Raw genomic sequence first — 18,652 nt, 5'->3', positions numbered from 1 at the left:
ATCCCGGATAAACTGTGGTCCTAACCAGCAGGCTGAATCTTGATAGTTGCCTTGTGTTTTTTTCCATTTTAACACGGTGTAACCATAGCAACTGGAGAGTGTGTGGTGGACAGAGGACGGAGGCTACATCCTCAGTTCGCACAGTGATGGAAGTTACTGTCGATGGATGGTGGGTGGCGAGGACGTGAACGAGGAGGAAGAGAAATCTGACATTCCTTACGGTGAGGATGAAGAGGTGTCCCACACCTGCACATTTGTCTTTAAACATGAAACGTGTCTTTGTGAAGGCTAACGACTTGTCTTTTATCTCTGCAGGACATTTCCCCTGCAAGGCCATCTCTAAAATCGTTCAGCTGCCTACAAAAGAAGGGTGAGTTCACTTTTTCTACCAGTCAGATTAATTTGTGACAGCTGTTACTCGTCCTCCCTCAGTGAGGGTGGTTCTAACATCCACACCACTCTAATGTTTAACTTTATTTCCCTCACATGACCTGCTGTTATTAATCATTAATCTGTAGGTAAACTGCACTGAACTTGAACCTGTGTGTGTGTGTGTGTAGGCCTCCGTTCCTGCTGTTCAGCGGTGGCATGCCCAGGGCCAGCTACGGTGACAGACACTGTATCACAGTGATCCACAGTAAAACCCACGTGGCTCTGGACTTCACCTCCAGGATCATCGACTTCTTCGTCATCAGAGACGGACCTAAACACACAGGCAGGGAACACACACACACACACACACACACACACACACCCCAACACAAACAGCTGACATGTGGCAGACACACTCATGCACAGTCATGAAAAGGAAGGCCTGTTGTGATGTGGCTTAGATTCTGATTTTGTTTAATTTTAGTGGGTCAACATAAGCAATTTATTTCCATAGAAATCAGGTCCAATTTTTTCTTTTTTTTCTTTTTTTTAACAGTTTTTAGACGTTAATTTCAAAGAAAAAAGTAAATTCCTGCACTCATCTTTGCATTCATTTATTTTCTAAAATGTGCTGAAGTTTCGGTCACAAGAACCTTTCTCGAGACTGTCTTGACTGGCTGCATATCACATCACACTCAGGTTACTTGTGATGTAAAGTACTATCCAGCCTGTGAAACAGTTTTACAACATCGACTGAAGCTCTAGAGGAAACATTCCAGCATTTGAGAAAACAACCCTGATTACATTATCTCAATTTGAATTTTCATCATACAGCCTGTTACAAACTTTGAGTGAGGAATTTGGAAAACTATGGATATTAACCATGTAGAGATGGTCTAATAGGAAATGATATTGAGATGGATCCTTGTTGTTAACCCACCAACTTTATAGAATTGATGTTTATATTCTTCAAAATAAGGTATAAATGTCTGTCTTCTTAAAGGCGAGTTATGAAAAAGTGTTTATATTCTTCAAAGTATGCTTTAAAAAAGTATATTCTTATTCTTCATAGGTCAAGGTCTTCAAGGTATAAAAAATGTGTTTATAGTCTTCAAAGTAAGCTATGGAGAGGTCTTAATATTCTTTAAAGTAAGGTATAAAAAGTGTTTAGATTCTTCAAAGTAAGGTATAACGTCTATATTTCCTAAAGCACGGTATAAAAAGTATTTTTATCTTCTTGAAAGTACTGTATTAAGTATTTTTTTGTTTGTCAAAGTAAGGTATAAAGTGTGTCTACATTACTTGAAGTAGGGTATAGAAAGTATTTTTATATTCTTTAAGGTGGTTTTAAAGTTTTTGATAACAGTGGTGTTATGATACCTGAAAGCAGTTCGTTACTGGCATGTAAATGCACTGTACCTGCAGTAACCTGACTTCTCCCAGTAACCCGGTTTCTTGTGTGCATGTAAATATACTCTGAACTCCCAATGTTGTCCTGGAGAATGTAAACAGCCTGAGGACATGCTGTCTCTGATACACAGAGACCATGCAGACCAGTTTTGCAAGGCAAAATCTTATAACAGACATTTTGGGTGTGCTTACTTCAAGTTTTGCTCTCAGAGATGTGATAAATGTATCTACAACACTTTTAGAGACAGTGGCATAGAGTAGAGTAGAGTCTAGACAAGTGAGACTATTCCTGATCAGTATGTGCAGTATAGTATATTTCTCTAATTACGGTTATCACTCTTTCCTGTACATGTGCAGGAGATCCCAGTGCACTGGTGGTCCTGGTCGAGGAGGAGCTGGTAGTGATCGACCTGCAGACAGAGGGCTGGCCGGTCATTCAGACCCCGTACCTGGTTCCCCTCCACAGCTCAGCCATCACCTGCTCCCACCACGTCTCCGCCATCCCCCTCAAACTGTGGGAGAGGGTCATTGCTGCTGGAGACCTGCAAAAGACCCATTACTCCAAAAAGGTATTCCAGAAACCCTCAAAGGTGCCCACACATGATCAGTGCTCACCGTGCCATTGTTTTCCCATGGAGAAATTATTTCAACTTTGACCAGGGCTTCAGCTCACTTTTCAAACTGCAACTAATCAGATAACAGCTGCATGTGACAACGTAGCCACAAGTGACACACGCAGGGGAGGTGGAGACCGTGACAGAAGAAAAGTCTTTGTATTGTAGTTTCCAGAACTTTACAGTACAATATTTAAAATGGACAATGATCTCGCCAGGAAAAGTAATGTATGACCAAATGTCAGCAGTCAGGTGGTTTACCAGATTTGTGAATAAGCATATCGTTTACAAACTTAATTAAATCCAATGCTAAAGTTAGCTTAGCTGGATTAATACCAGGAAGACATGATGTATAGCGCTGCACTTTGCCTCTCTTTTGGTGGGCCAAGTGCATATTTCTTATGAAGTGTTACTTCATGAACTAACAATGGACTTGCACATAAACGCAAGGCTGGTGCCCAATTCAAAAGGCGTTGAAAACATATTTTATTCACATATTGTAACCAAGGTGGAGCAGAGAGCGTTACACAGCCTGAGATCAGCTCACTCTGCTCAGGTTTAATCCCACAGACTCTCCCTTTATTTTACCCAGCAGCTGGGAAAGAACATTTACTTTGACAGTGACTATACATTTACTGCCACTAGACAACTTTACTGCTAAACTTTAATCCCTCTGCTCTGATTGCTAACACCTGTCTGCTTTAGTGCAGCCACAAGCACTCTTTTTTTTTCTTCTTCTTCTTCTTAAACTTTATCTCTTTTGCTCATCCACACACACTGCAGTGTTTATGCATCGTATTGATGGAAAATAGTTCAGGAGTATTCATTTGCTGCTGGACACTTTGACATGTGCAGACAATACGAACCCTGCATAATCAGATGCTTCAGTGTGGCGTGAGAGGTTGTCACGGGAGGGTGATCCTGATGTGATGCTTGCAGTCTAGACAAAGGGCATGTTTATTGTTAAAAGACGTTAGTTTTCTTCACAGTCTGAAGTGGGATACAATGAGATCAGCCCACTGGATTATTATATCACCTCTGCTGAACGACTTAACACTATATATAGACAGTACATTGACATTATAAGACGTTACATTTATCCAGAAGCAAAACATGTACATGACTCTAAAGATTGCCTTCAAACTCTAAAGCTCTTCATCATATATGGTATGCTGAATATGGACACATTCCTTCATTTCTGCTTGAACAGATGGCATTAAGTTGGTATTATTGTTAAACTTTCATTTCCCCTCTCTCCATGCAGCCATGGCCAATAACAGGAGGCCGGAACCTGGCCCCAGACCCTCCACAGAGAGACCTGCTGCTCACAGGGTCAGTTCATGTCAACGCTGGAAAAAACTATTGGAAAATGTCTTCAGCAGATGTAACAATATCCTGTTTGTTTGTGTGTGCAGGCATGAGGACGGGACGGTGCGATTCTGGGACGCTTCAGGAGTCTGTCTGTATCCCATGTATAAGTTAAGCACAGCTGGAGTGTTCCACACAGATGCTGACCCCAACGACAACATGAACCAAGGCACTGAGGGAGAGTGGCCACCATTCAGGAAGGTGTGTGTCTGTAACAACTCAGAAAAGTGCCTTTGTGTTTTTCAAGTCTAAGAAAATAACTCTGATGATGTCATCACTAAGTTGCTTGTGTACCTGTTGTCCAGGTCGGTTGTTTCGACCCTTACAGTGACGACCCGAGGCTGGGCATTCAGAAGATCCACCTCTGTAAATACAGCGGCTATCTGACTGTGGCTGGCACAGCTGGACAGGTAAGAGGACTCAACACTGACTGTAGTTTATAACACAGGGAAGGTACGGAAGCTTTCTCAGATGGATTCATCCTCTCTGCTGTAGCACCACCAGCGTATTTTTGTCATCTGCATGAAGTCCCGTTCACAGCTGCATACATGTGCAAACAGAGAGGGAAAGTGATGTTTTCCCTCCTTTTTTTCAAAGGATTATACTGGTTTGTTATTATTATTAGTCAGGGCTTCAGACTGTACATTTTAAATTGACTTTACACTGGTCACACTGGAGTGTCTAACTTTTACAATTAAGTGAACTGGCACATAATTTAGGTGCAACCACTACCATACTTTCAGCCATTGGTTCCCAAGGTCCTGGCCTTCCTTAGGTCAGTGCCAATATATCACAAGGGGTCCCCAAGACTTTGTCTGCTCTCATGTCCTTAAAATTATCTTTGCACATGTTAACTAAAATCAGAACTTATAAAAAATCTGTATACAAAACTATAGTAACACTTAAATTTCCAGTTCACATAATTTAATGGTAGACAGGCGGTAATTGCAAAATAATAAATACATTTCACGTAGTTGGTGGTAATTACAAAACAACATATTTGAAATTTCTCTAAATTTACCCACAAATTACCCCCAGATTTCATGAGAAGTATGTGATAACCTGCATGTGTCATTTTCATGCAAGTAGGGGCTTATTTAGAAATACTGGAATATAATTATTAGATAATGTTGGGGTAATTTTCAATAGGATAATTTCTAAGAAATTCAGTTATGATGCTTGATAATTATCACAAATTTACCAATTTGGGGTAAATTTGCAGTTAATTTATGGGTAAATTCAGAGCAATTTCAAATATGTTGCTTTGTAATTTCAACTAACTACATGAAAATTGTATTTGCTAATTACGTAATTAACCATGGGATTTCAAATACATTATTTTGTATTGTAACTATTGTAACTACTGTAACTATTTACCATGAAATTATGGGACCTGAAAACTGAAGCATTACCAAGATACATTTCTTGGCCTCAATTAAAAAAAGTAGGTTACTTTGTAAGCCACACCTCCGTGACACAGTGAAGGAAAAGAGGTTGGGAACCGCTGCTTTAAGCGATACCTTTTTGTCAGTTCCCACACACATCACATCTTAACACATTACATTTACATTTAACCGGTTCTTTTTCATGAGGATGATCTGGGACTTTAGTAGAAGGTAGCTCTTCTTTAACTGTTCTATAAGCAGTGTTAAATTAGATTATCATCTCTGACCTCATTGACTCTGCTGCCCAGCACTGTAACAGAGGTTGCTCTGTCAGCCACACACCTGTCACACCACAGGACTTGTTTTTTCATTGTGCTCCCAGTTGAAACACTGTTTCAGCATTGCTTTGGCTGCACTCTTGATAATAAATGCAGTGTCATAGTTAGCCAGTTTATCATATCTGAGCCACAGAAATTAAACAAGTCAGCCTTTGTGAATGTTTAACAGTATATTTTGGACTTTCTGTATGTGGTAGGCTCTGTCTTGTAGACAGATGAGGCCATCTCTGCTAAAGATGTTGAGTCAGGATAGGGCGGGATTATGTTTTAAGATTGAGACGTTGTTCACGATTTCTCACGTTCGCACTGGTGCAGCCAATGAAAATGTTGGTCACACTGTCAACCAAAAATGGAGCCCTGATTAGTCTTTGGCTATCACAGTGAGCTGGAACAAGATAGAGACAGGAAACTCCGCCCCATAATAGGAAATTATGTTTAAATGTTTCACAAGAAATATGACCCCAGTTGACCTGATAATGGTGTTTTAATCATAAAGAGAGAAGTGGAAAATTTGAGAGGATGGCACACCAACACTGAGACACTTTTGACGAAACGCAATAAAAGCCAAAAAGTGCATTAAAAATGTCTTTTCCACCATGAACAGACAATATAAAGGATATGTATACAGAGTACAAAGTAACATTTCATGAAGTGTGAAGAAGGAACTTCTCTGTTTCCCCAATTCTCTGGGGTGTGCACTTCTCTTTCAGTTTAGAGTATGAGAAGTCAGTCTGGTGTACATTCACTCCCCAGCTTCACTCCCCAGTTACTGGTTTGAAATTGGCCTCACTACAAAATGCTCCACACAGTCTCACACACACACACACACACACACACACACACACACACAGAGGGAGTGTGTATAACAGACAGAATGGGACTGAGTCCTTTCCTTCAGCCGTCTTGATATCAGTTTTCTCAGAGGCTTTGTTCTGCTTATTCACTTGTTCTCCACTGTTTGTCTTCGCAGATCCTGGTGCTTGAACTAAACGACGAGGCAGCGGAGCAGACAGTAGAGGCTAAAGTCGTGGATTTGCTGCAGGGCCAAGAGGGCTTCCGCTGGAAGGTAATGAGCGGTGTTGGACCGGTTACTGTAAAAACAAATAACATCACTCATAATTGTACAGCTGTAATGCTTCACTCATCACTCCCTCAGACCTGTAATATCTGACAGTGCTTGGTACAGTGTATTTACCTTCCTGTTCTTCCTTTCTATCATTATTTGTTAACACACTTTGCCACCTAGTAAAAGAAAAGGAAATAAAAGAAGAGTAATCAGTCAGCTGTTTTCTCGTTGATCAGGGCCACACTCGGCTGGACGTGCGAGAGGAGCCGGTGCTGTTCCCTCCAGGCTTCCAGCCCTTCTGTCTGGTGCAGTGCCAGCCTCCCGCCGTGGTCACCGCCCTCACCCTGCACTCAGAGTGGAAGCTGGTAGCTTTTGGCACCAGCCACGGCTTTGGCCTGTACGATTACCAACAGAAGAACAACGTCCTCATCAAGTAAGCAGACACACGGGAAGAGTCAACTTTCTATGTACAAACACAGCTTTAATCTGGCTTTTCACATACTGGGACATTGTCTTCTTCTTGTTCTTAGCAGTTGCAGAGTTACACCTGATGGTTTATTTAGCTGTTTTTTGTTTTGTTTTTTTGGATTCAGTCTTTTTCACAAGCCTTTTTCTCAGCACTAAGTTACAGTCCGCCTGACAGAGCGGTATCAAAGCACACGTAATATATCATGCAGAAGGACTTAAGAGATTTCAGCTAAAGGGTTAAAGCATAGGGCACATTAGGGGTGTGCCCTATGCTAAAGAATCATACTATGACACAGTAGCACTCATGCATTTCTACGTGCTTTATTTATGCACACTATTGTTCTGTGAACCTTTTCTCAGCTGTCTCCTGTCTTTTTGACATTTTCACTGGTGTCACCATACAGGCAGAGTTACCTGTATGTAAGGAGGGATATTGATACCATTGCTATGATACCAGTGCTATAATCGATTCTGCTCGTTGGTCTGAATGTTTTATCAATTCCCTTATTAATTCCTGATCAATTTTCTGTGTGAAAGGATCCCAAGAAGATAGCAGTGAGAATCTCTGAGCCTCTAGAGAATTGTAATTGTTCCCACTGATGGAGAACTAACCTTAGTTTGAGTGTGAGGCTGCTGGAGTTCAGTCGTAGCATTACAGTACAGCAGCGTCAGACTGTTGTCTTTAACTAAATCTCAGTCTAGCTGTGATCAGCAGTTGTCTATTGGCAGGTTTTGTGATTTACAGACAACATTAAGCCTAACGACACCTGATAATTCAGTATTAGTGGTGTCTGGAAACTGTGTTGACTCATTGATCCACTTGGACAGGGGAAGACTGAAGGAGCATGACGGCTGACTGATTACTTTAATTTACTAAGATACTGCAAACACTCAGGTTCAGGCAGGGTCACAGAATTATTCTTAGACATTTCTATAAGACAAAGGTTTGTGTAACTCAATATGAATTCATGCAAACTTGTCAAAAACACATAAAATTACATTGTTGTCTAAGGGATCCCTGGTTTTCTATCCCCCAAAAGGGGGTACAGCCTGATGTTTTGGCGAAGTATACATGCAGTGAACAAAGAATGAATGGAACATGGAATGCAACAAACAAAGAGGTGGATTCATTCACTGAGGCTCAAAACAAACATAGAAAATTTTTTTTTAAAAGACAATTATCTTAAATTTGCAAGATCCCTGGCATTTCAGCAGTTGTTCTGTGATTACTCTGACAAAAGTTTTTAACTTGGCAACCTGGCCGTTCTTTAAAGTGATCTGATTTCTCTGAAAGGTTGCAAAAATTACTTTACTTGTGCCAATCCGTGTATTAATGCTGCATTCCAGACAACACTGGAGGTGGGAAAATTCCCACCTCCCTCTAGAAAAATTGGGATGGAAATGGAATTCCAGTCAAAGTTGAAGATCCCTCTTGTGACCTCAGGGCAAATCTACCCTGAGTTCAAGAAGAAGCAGTTGTCAGATGTCAACAATGGCAGCGCTCTTAGAAACCTACAAGAATACATACTATTAAATATTAAAAACCTGTTCAGCATGTAAATTGATGTCAAAATAAGACTCGTGTTTTTTTGAAATGCCATTAAAGGTATAATGGCATCTTTTACCTCACGTTGTTTTTCCTCCTTTGTGTCATTTATGCCTGGAGGCTGCACTGCTGAGGGTTCAGTTGAATGTGCACTTGCTTAAGAAAGTCATCAGTTTGTCACAGTCAGCCATGTTTTTTGTTCACTTTGGGCATTGTGCACCTGGAAGGCTTTGAGGTCGAAAGCTGGAAATTTTTACTGGGAAATTGTGACCTCCGACGCTGTCTCGAACGGAGCTTAACTCTACTTTCCCAATTGTAGATGCACCCTAAATCCCAGTGACCAGCTGGCCATGGAGGGTCCTCTGTCCAGGGTGAAGAGCATAAAGAAGTCCCTCAGACAGTCCTTCAGGAGAATCAGACGCAGCAGAGTGTCGCTAAGGAAACATCACGTCAACAACGCTGCCAAGGTACATTTCCAGTTCTCCACTCTTCTGTTTACTGGGACTCGAGAAGTAATACTGAGAAAAATCTTAAATCTTGACTTCCTTGTGCAGCTCCAGGAGGCCAACGCTCGTCTGGAGGCGGAGCTGGCAGAGATGGAGCTGGCTCCCGTTCAGAGGAAGATTGAGGCTCGCTCCTCAGACGACTCCTTCACCGGTCTCGTCCGGACGCTCTACTTCGCTGACACCTTCCTCTCAGACAGTGAGTTACACTGCTAAACACTAAATGTTTGACTAAGGAGAAAATGTTTACTACACCCCAGCATTTTCACGTCTCCTCATCTTCTTGTAGGTTCACATAACACACCCTCCCTATGGGCAGGGACCAATGGCGGCTGTGTGTTTGCATACATGCTCCGCATCCCTCCTGTAGAGCACCGAGCAGACGAGCCAGTCACAGCACAGCAGGGTGAGGAACACAGATTTAGATCTGTGTGGGGCTATTTTCTCATCTCTCTGCTCTTGTTGTAACCTTCTTTCTTCTCTTCTCTTCTTCCAGCTAAGGAGATCCAGCTGATGCACCGAGCGCCTGTCGTTGGCATCGTGGTGCTGGATGGTCACGGGGCTCCTCTCCCGGAGCCCCTGGAAGTAGCCCACGACCTGGCTCGCTCACCTGACATGCAGGGCTCGCACCACCTCCTCGTCATATCTGAGGAACAGTTTAAGGTCAGGATAACACACACACACACTCATGAATCTTTCGTTTCATTGATCCGGTTTTACAGGTGATTTTTCACAAAGATTAGAGCGAACAGATTAAATGCAGCTGTTAGGGCATTGATTGCCTATAACTGATCAATGTGCCTCCTGTGACATAAGTGACAAGCTGCTACCTGAAACTTTTCTGCTTAACGCTTAGATAAAAGAAAAAAGAGTAGAGAAACATTTTTGATCGGATACAAATTTATATTGTATTGTCAGCTGGGAACCATTATCCAGAACAAATCCTAATGCAAGATTTCAAGTAAATTCCACTGAAGGACAGAGGTATATAGACATTTCAGTTTTATTGTCCCATCGTCTGAATGTAAAAATAAATCTAAATAACATTAAATGTAGACGAGTTGTTTGGTTAACGTGACCTCTGATTAACTAATCGAACATTTTCCATCATTGACTGATTTTGATGGGGAAATCTGAAGGTCATCCATCATTTTGACAGATTGAAACGTGGTCGACCGTAAAGCGTGGTTGCTTCTGTTGCAGTGAGGGAGAGGTCACCTCAAGCCTTATAAAAGTGATCGGAAGTCTTGAGCCAAATAATCACAAATGCCCTACAGGGACATGATATATTTCAAATTTAAGTTTTTTAAAAAGCCACAAAGGGAGGGAAAAGATGGAACAAACTGACACATCCAGTGATTTGGAGGAAAAGAGTGAAGACGAGCTCAAACCTGTCTGGCCTGCACACCACACCTGAGTGCCTGGGCACAGGGCAAGAGGTGTGAGAGAGAAATAAAGGTACTAAGAGGGTCAGAAAAGTCACTACATCTAGCAAGGAAGTTGTCAGGCCATCAGCATTTAGCTCAACAATTATGATGTGGTCAATAAACGAGGTAAAAAACACATTGTAGGAAGAAGGACAAGCAAGTTACTAAAACTACATGTATCAGCCAGCTGCAGCACTTTGTGTTGTCAGCAGAAAAGTGATGACACGTCTGTTCATCCAGTCTCTCCATGCCCTTATAAATGCATTATCTGTAAGTGTGTACTGTATATTAAATGATCAGCTTGATTTTGAAAATGAAAAGCTATTACTTAGGCTACGTCTCATTATCTTTAAAAAATGAAAACTAAAATGATTTTTTTTTTTTTTAAATTGAATAGAATGGAATTTTTATGATCCTGTGTGTCAAAATGATCAGACAAGAAAGTCTAATACATCTTCTGTTGTGAACATGTTCAAGACTTGTATACTGGAACATTATGTCAGTAACTAGCAAATTAAATTATGCCATAATAATTTGTTGAGCCACCGAACTGGCACTTCAGTGTAAGAAATGCAGGTTCTGCAGTCACAACAACACACATGGCTATGATTTACAGACTTATTCAACTAGCAGTTGTTAGTCTAAGTTTTCTGTTACAGAGGACTTATAACACGTAAAGATCTGTATATGTTGATGATCTTTGAAATTAAATTTGTTCCAGATATGTTGAAAACTGAAGAGATCTTGATCATTAAAAACTAAGATGTTAAAACATATAGTTAATTTCTAAAAACAAAAAGGATGACAGTAATATTAGAATAGATAAATAGATTTACTACCAAACTATAATGTCATCAGCACACTGACTGTGTTGGTGTGTGTTCAGGTGTTCACTCTACCGAAGGTGAGTGCTAAGATGAAGCTGAAGCTGACGGCCACAGACGGCTCCAGGGTGCGGAGGGTCGGCGTGTCCTCGTTCGGCAGCAGTCGGTCGGAGGATTACGGCGAGAGCGGCCTGGTGGTTCTGACCAATCAGGGTGACGTCCACGTGGTGTCGCTGCCGACCGTCAAGATGCAGGTCCAGTACCCCTGCATCCGCCGAGAGGACGTCAGCGGCATCGCCTCCTGTGTCTTCACCAAGCATGGCCAGGGTAAGGACAAAGGCCGCAACTAACAATTATTAGTTGTTTGCCTTTAAAATGTCAGAAAACAGTGAAAAATGCTGATCAGTGTTTCCTTTAGTCCAGGATGACGTCCTCAAATGTCTTGTTTTTTCCACAACTCAAAAATATTCAGTTTACTGTCAGAGAGGAGTAAAGAAACCAGAAAATATTCACATTTAAGAAGCTATACTTGTGAGGACTCTTGGTGCATTTCCTCACCCTCAGCCTTGACTATTGAAACTACAGGCCCAGCCCTAGCTGTTACTCTAACCTAAACCCCTGAAACCAAGTCTTTAACCTCAAACAGTCCTTTGAGCAAGTGAAGACCAGACGTAATGTGTCTAAAATTCACAAAGATTTAATTACCAAAAAACCCACACACAGGCCTCCAGTCTGACTGTAAACTGGCAGAAACGGCCTATAAAGCCACAGCCATGTGTGTTTTCCCAGTTGCACTGGTACAAACCATCAGACTGAGTGTGTCTGGGATTAGTTTGTTATAAACTAATAAAACCTGCAATAATTTAGCTCTGACTCACAGTTTTGGTACCAATATCTTTACACATAAGACTGCTGCTCTCTGTGCCGGCACATACTGCTGTGAACCTAGAGGCCAGTGTCTTACAGGATACTTAACATGTATGTAGTCTTTTTAAGAAGAATTTGTCAGAGGAATTTGTCAAAAGAACTAAGGGCTGGAGGGTTGAGTGATGTTGGGTCGCTGCGTGGACCGAATGGTGTGATCCAGCATTTTTTGGGATACCATGGGTGCTTTCTGGTGGTGATGTTGGTACCTGTGGAAAATTATTGGACTGATTTAGATGTTTGTCTATTGTTGCATCTGTTTTATCTTTGTGTCCCCTTCTTAAAGGCTTTAGGTATCTTATTTGGGGTGGCGTTCACATTTCCCAATTATTGTTCTGTTTCTGATGGCCCCTCTGTGTCCTGTTGTCTTCCTTCAGGCTTCTACCTGATCTCTCCATCCGAGTTTGAACGCTTCTCTCTGTCCACCCGCTATGTGGTGGAGCCTCGCTGTCTGGTGGAGGTTCCTCTTCAACACGGAGCTTCATCTGCTCACAGGTAACACACACTCCCACTTTCTAGATTTTACTCTGCAAGCTCACATTTTGTTTCATTAGTCATTTGTCTTCTGTGTCCTCCTAGAAATGCCAGACAGGACAGCGAGGACCCAGGTAAGATGTTTCAGAGAGCCCTGAATTTAAAACAACACAGTGTCATACTTGAACATGCATGTGGCTGAGAGACTGGCTGAAAGAACACTACATGTGCACATGTAGTGTTCTATTTGTTGTTGTTACACTGTGCTTGTGCTGTCTGTTTGTTAATACACACACACACACACACACACACACACACACTGTTTGTGGCTGACTGTACTGACTTGTCCTCTGCCTGCTGCCTGTTTGTTCCAGAGAGTGCAGCTAGACGTGTTATGGAGCATGCTTTGCTGAATGACGAGAGTGAGTACTGCAGAGGAAGAGACAGATGAGAGATTGTGTTTAAACTATCCTGTAGAGATATGATAGATGACAGGAGGCCCCTCTGTTGTCATATTAGAACACTTAAAGTGTGGCTTCAGCTGTAATAGCACCATGTGCTGCTCTCCTAACTGGTATGTCAGCTTTCTGCTCCCATTGTCATCAGACACACCTACATCAGCAGCTTGAAAACATCATCCCATGGCATGATTAGCTGTATCCTGATGTGACTGACCTGCTGTTACAGATCTCAGATGAAGTGTGAAGTGTTGTGCTGAGAACGTGTTTGTTTTCTTGCAGAAGTACTTCAGGAGATCCAGAAGTCACTAGAAGGAGACCAGACGTAAGTATCAGCCATGGATCAGTCAGTCAGATGGGCTCTCCTGGTCTTAAAGCAAATGATGTGAAGGAAGTCCATTTATCGACAAAGCAGGTTCAACCTGCCTGGTGCATGTTTTGGTGATCAGGCTTAACTAATCTTAACAAAGGCAATCAAGGAGAAGCGGTCACACAGAGCTTGGTCATTAGCTCAATAGGTCCACCCAGGTTTTCCCAGTCATAAGCGTGTTCACATAAACAGGGCAGCGTCTGCAGCATCTGGCCAATCACAACATGGACAAGACTACTGGCAGCAGAGCGGCTTATTTCACAAATGAAGAGCAGACTGTAATACTAGACAATATGAAGAAGTAGGCTGTCATAACCATCATAATCAAGCCTATGAACAGCACAACTGCAGCTGCCACATGCACGAAGGAACTTTGTTCTCGTTAACCTCTAATCAAACAACAGCAGGCATCTGTTTGCATTTGATATAAAAACCACAGATGACATAATATATGATGATGTTGACTTTACAGCTTGTCAGCTTGCTCTGCTGCCCCCTAGTGGCCAAAGTATTAGCCTACAGAACATTAATGTCTACTAATAGGAAGAGGAATTTGAACATGTATACTGATGGTTTTCTAACACAGAGTGACAGTGACATTGAGTGACAGACAACTTTCCTGTCATTCTAGGTGTCACTTTGGCTTCCAGCTGTCTAAATGTTGGATTTATTATTTCTAATGACATTCTGACCATATGAAAATGTAGTGTGTGCACTAGTACACTGTGCATGAAAATTAGGGACACATCATGTCCCGTTTTGATTCAGTAAGGGACAGTGCACTTTATTTGTCAGTATGATCTCGTATTATACGAGACGATTAGATGTGAGAGACATGCAGCATCAGAAGTACATGCTCTGAGTCTAAATGAGCATTTATTTTCCTTTTATGACAGACCTCGAGGCATCTGTGTTTAGCAAGCTTCAACTGTAATAGAAGCTGTTGTATGTTTTTTACAGGTCATTCCTGGAGAATAATGTGAAGAGTGCTGTAGCCTGAGAGACACCTCTGGACAGTTGAGGTGAGACGATGGTAGAGGCAAATTTTCACCTCTGGTACCAAAAACAGATGTGTTATTAGCCGTGTTTTCATCAGCATATTTTTATAGCAAGTATTACATTGGAGACGGTCAAGAAAAAGCTGAATTAAAAAAAAACTAAATTTTGTTTTTACACGCCCTTTGAGATTTTTTTTTCCTTTTTCAAAAGAGTTAATGCCATTAACGGCAGATGGAATCACCTTTTCCAAATAAGTTCTGACATGACTGATGAGCTGTTTCCACTCCGAGAGAAGAAGAAGAAGGAGAAGCAGAAACGGTTTCTGCTGTTGGCAACAACTTTCCCATGAAAGAATAATTACAACTTGCCCAACTGAAAAAAAATTCCTGAAGACATCTCTATTTTCCTCTCGCAGATGGCCAAGGCGACTGGTTTTGTTTCTTCTTCTTTTTATTGGTGTTGGCAAACAACTGTTTTTGTTTCCAGTTCGCAACTTGTATTTTTTCTACCAGTCGATGGAAACACACCTGATTAGGTGCCAGGCAGCGAGGCTGCCAGTCCCTCTTGTTTTTGTCAGTGTTATTATTATTATTATTATTATTAGCATTATTACTTTTATTCCTAGGGAATCTGCCATCCCATGCATGAAAATAAATCAGACTTTGCACATATATCCAGTCCTATGCCAGACTTCCTAAACTGGCTTTGTAGGCTAATAGTCCTGATGATGGTGTTACAGCAGTTGTCTAAATGTCAAAACTTTGAGAATTCATAATAAATTATCCGTATGTGTGACAACTTTGCAAATTACAAGAAAATGTTTTGAGCTGGCAGGAATTTTAAAAATTCATCACTGTAAAATGAATAAAATCCTCCCATGTTCTACACTTTCTATGAGGTGCCTTAAAATGTTTTACATTGACACAGCTACTGCAGATTCTTGAGAAATAAATCTCATGTTGATGGAAAAAAATTACAAGATTTTGAAAAAAAAAATGTTTGCATTGAATCGTCATGTAAGCTTTTGCAGTTAATGGGAAATAAAACATCTGTAAACATCAGTTTGACACTTATGGAGCAATCCATCTTTGTGTGAATGAATTACAGACATCTGTATGTTGTCTAGATGAGGCTCACAGATCCTCAGAATTTTTCCTTGAAAACTGAATTTTTGACACTAGTTTGAAATTTGCCTTTGTGCATCTGTGCTGATTGCCAGAGTCACAGTGTGAAGCCATCTGTTGGTCAAACACCTGACATGTAACTTGACAGTCTTGCGACTTGTTCTTAGAGTCAGAAGTTGTGAGTTCGCCTCCTGGTTGATGCAGAAGTGATGTGCTGAAATTTGTAACACTCTTCATCCTCCACTTGTTCCTTTTCCTCCTCAAAATGTCCAGCCCTGACCCACTAATGGACAGCAGATATGTTTTCTTTTTTCTTTGTAGTGACATTTAAACGTTTGCTTCATATTCACAGAGCTGTATGGAAACATGGCTATTGACTGTTTTGTAATCAAGTGTCTGGTTGTTGATTGTGTGTCTGTGCTGTGTGTCCTCAGAGTGAACTGACACGTGTATGAAGCGTACTGCAGTCCTGTAGCAGCACTCGCCTCCTGCTCGGCTGACACAACCACTACTGACCCCCGAACCCTCGCCTCAGTGACTGACCTCCCCGCCCTCAGCTCACAGCAGCCCCTCACACAGACACCAAAGGGCTCCTGGCAGTAGTGCTTTCTGAGCGCCACAAGGTTGTTTGAAGGCTCACAAACAGTGCAGACTGACAGAGGGTGAAGGAAGAGACGCCACCTGTGCCTAAAGACCACACGCTGTCCACACATCATCTGAGCACGGTCACAGTCACCCAACCCAAAGCTACATGAAGCACATTCCTCACACGTGACCAACGCCATCGTTCATCAAACCAGCATCTCTGATCTGCCATACACACCTATTGAAGACTTTAAAATCAACCACAGCCACTTCATCCTGAAGCCTTTATCACCGCCAGCCTTTTCATGTGGATGCTGCCAATGGAAACGGTTCATCCAATCAGCACGCTCTCTGCTGCGCAATCTCACTGGCCTTCATCTCCCCACACGGACACACAGCTGGAAGGAATGTGGGGGATGATTTGAATCATCTTGATGAAAATATTTTGTAGCTCAAATTTTATGTGATTTGTGCCTGATTATTTTCATTTGAAGAAACCTGAGTTAAACTGTGGAAGCTCATTTAGTGTCAGGAAAAGAAAAAATAGAAAGTTTGGACTGATTTAAAATAACAAGAATAATACAAAATAAAACACGGTGAGTCAAAATTCTGTTTGAGTTGCAAAGATATTTTGACTTTGACCATGTTGTACATGGTATCTGTGGAAGATTATGAGGGACAGACATAAGGGAAAAAAATGAGAGGCAGACATTTTTTCAACGTTTTTTTTTATTCTTTTTATTTATTTATTTTATTTTACTTTTTTTTACGTTTTGAGAATGAAGTTTCAGTTTTGCAAGTGAAGTCAAAATGCCATTTCAACTTTTTTTATGTAACACAAAATACAAAAACATCCTCTGCTTGATATTCAAAGTTCAACTTTATTCTCTGCATTTAATTCTTGAAATGCAAAATAATTTTTAAAGAATTCATCAAAAATTCATCGATTTCTTCCTCTACTTTTTTCCTTTAATGTGGCCCCAATATCTCTACGCTATCATAGTTAAGTCTTTTTTTCCTACATAATTTTGACCTTAAACATTTCGTAACTTACCATTTTGTTACACAAAATAAAAAAATCATCCTCTGATTTATACTGAAAGTGCAACTGAATTCTCAACATTTTGACTTTATTCTTGAAATGCAAAATAAAAAGATCTTCCTCCACTTTTTTCCTTATATCTGTTTGGTAACATAATTTACACTCGTCTTTTTTGTATTGCATAATTTTGATCTAAAACTAACTAATCTAAAACTTTGACTCAGCATAAATATTTTTTTTTTTTTGGTCATTCTTTTTTGTGTTTCATTTTTGACCTTGATGAGCTTCCACACAAACTAAACAAACTGTTAAGGGAAAATGTTATCTGTGCCCCAGAAGAGAAAAAAGTTGTTTTCTGTATGTTGAACCACACTGATGTTAACTAGTTTTTTTTTATCATTCAGTCGACGGTTATTAAATTAGTACTAGCATTACTATTATTATTGTGTCCACTGCTAACTCGGCCCCGCCCCCTCCCGTCCACTCAGTAACCGGCCATAGGTACTTCTCCACTACTGCGGAGCTCACAATGCTGTACTTTTTTGGGGGGAACAGCTTTCTATGGGGTTTGGTTTTTAATTATTTTTTATGTAAACCATTTTTTTATGCCAGAAAATGAATAATGTAATTTAGGAATGTAATTGTAAGCTATTGTAGTGAAATGTTTTTAATATATACAGTATGGATGTGACTCAGTCTGTACCTGTGGGCCTGTTGTAACGGGGATGGCTGCTATTTAGATCGTACAAGGAAATATTTTGGTACTGTCTCACAATGCTGGGTAATTTTAGTGTCAGCCTAGAATATATTTTTGTAGTGAACTGATTAAGAACCCTAATTTTTTTTGATTTGTAACTTCACACTACAGTTTTCTTGTGGATAATTATTACATGTTTTTTCCCAAGAAGGCATGTGTCTGTTTTTATTTTCTCACAACACTGATGTCTGAGAAATTCTTGAGTGTATGAATGTTGTTTCTGAATGCTCCACTGAGACCTGAAAAAAGCCATAACATTTAGACTGCCAACCCGTCATTTTGGCCCGTCTGATTGTATTCCAAAACTCAGTCTTCTTTTTCAGTTTCTGTTCTCTTCTCAAAGCCCGGCTATAATCTTGGTCTCTGGGAGCCGCAGCGTCCGGGCCGTCTCTGGTGAAGTGGATAAAAGAGGTATCGGTTGTCATACATGCACAGCCAAGAGTTTTGGTCATCCATTATAGAATGAGGCGCTTTGTCCACTAATTGCCTCGAGCCGCGGTGGCTTCGCTGCAACCTGAGCTCTCTGAGGACCCGGCCGAGGCTGGCTCCTCAGCAGCGGCTCTGTTAGAAGATGACCCTGCAAGATGAGTCCTTGTCA

The 18,652-nt window shown here is 41.1% G+C and overlaps 1 protein-coding gene across 2 annotated transcripts in view; it reads left to right on the top strand.

Moving 5' to 3' along the window:
• llgl2 (LLGL scribble cell polarity complex component 2) overlaps positions 1–16,882 on the top strand; it is a 47,079-nt gene extending 30,197 nt beyond the window's left edge. The window contains exons 8-27 of one of the 2 annotated variants that reach the window (XM_084740138.1): positions 89–221; positions 316–370; positions 561–715; positions 2,140–2,351; positions 3,661–3,728; positions 3,812–3,965; positions 4,070–4,174; positions 6,458–6,553; positions 6,790–6,986; positions 8,887–9,034; positions 9,122–9,269; positions 9,360–9,476; positions 9,567–9,733; positions 11,384–11,648; positions 12,623–12,740; positions 12,825–12,853; positions 13,094–13,141; positions 13,460–13,502; positions 14,508–14,569; positions 16,105–16,882. In XM_084740138.1, coding sequence (XP_084596264.1) covers positions 89–221; positions 316–370; positions 561–715; positions 2,140–2,351; positions 3,661–3,728; positions 3,812–3,965; positions 4,070–4,174; positions 6,458–6,553; positions 6,790–6,986; positions 8,887–9,034; positions 9,122–9,269; positions 9,360–9,476; positions 9,567–9,733; positions 11,384–11,648; positions 12,623–12,740; positions 12,825–12,853; positions 13,094–13,141; positions 13,460–13,502; positions 14,508–14,547 — 2,298 coding nt within the window. In that variant the 3' untranslated portion in view covers positions 14,548–14,569; positions 16,105–16,882. The remainder of the gene's footprint in view (positions 1–88; positions 222–315; positions 371–560; positions 716–2,139; positions 2,352–3,660; positions 3,729–3,811; positions 3,966–4,069; positions 4,175–6,457; positions 6,554–6,789; positions 6,987–8,886; positions 9,035–9,121; positions 9,270–9,359; positions 9,477–9,566; positions 9,734–11,383; positions 11,649–12,622; positions 12,741–12,824; positions 12,854–13,093; positions 13,142–13,459; positions 13,503–14,507; positions 14,570–16,104) is intronic. The other variant, XM_084740137.1, reaches the window with a different exon arrangement.
• The last annotated feature ends 1,770 nt before the right edge of the window (positions 16,883–18,652 follow it).

Source organism: Lutjanus erythropterus, chromosome 17, assembly GCF_056507025.1.
Source record: "Lutjanus erythropterus isolate fLutEry1 chromosome 17, fLutEry1.hap2, whole genome shotgun sequence".
Taxonomy (NCBI): domain Eukaryota; kingdom Metazoa; phylum Chordata; class Actinopteri; order Lutjaniformes; family Lutjanidae; genus Lutjanus; species Lutjanus erythropterus.
Note: the sequence above shows the minus strand (reverse complement) of the source record. Positions and strands in the feature narration are given on the sequence as shown.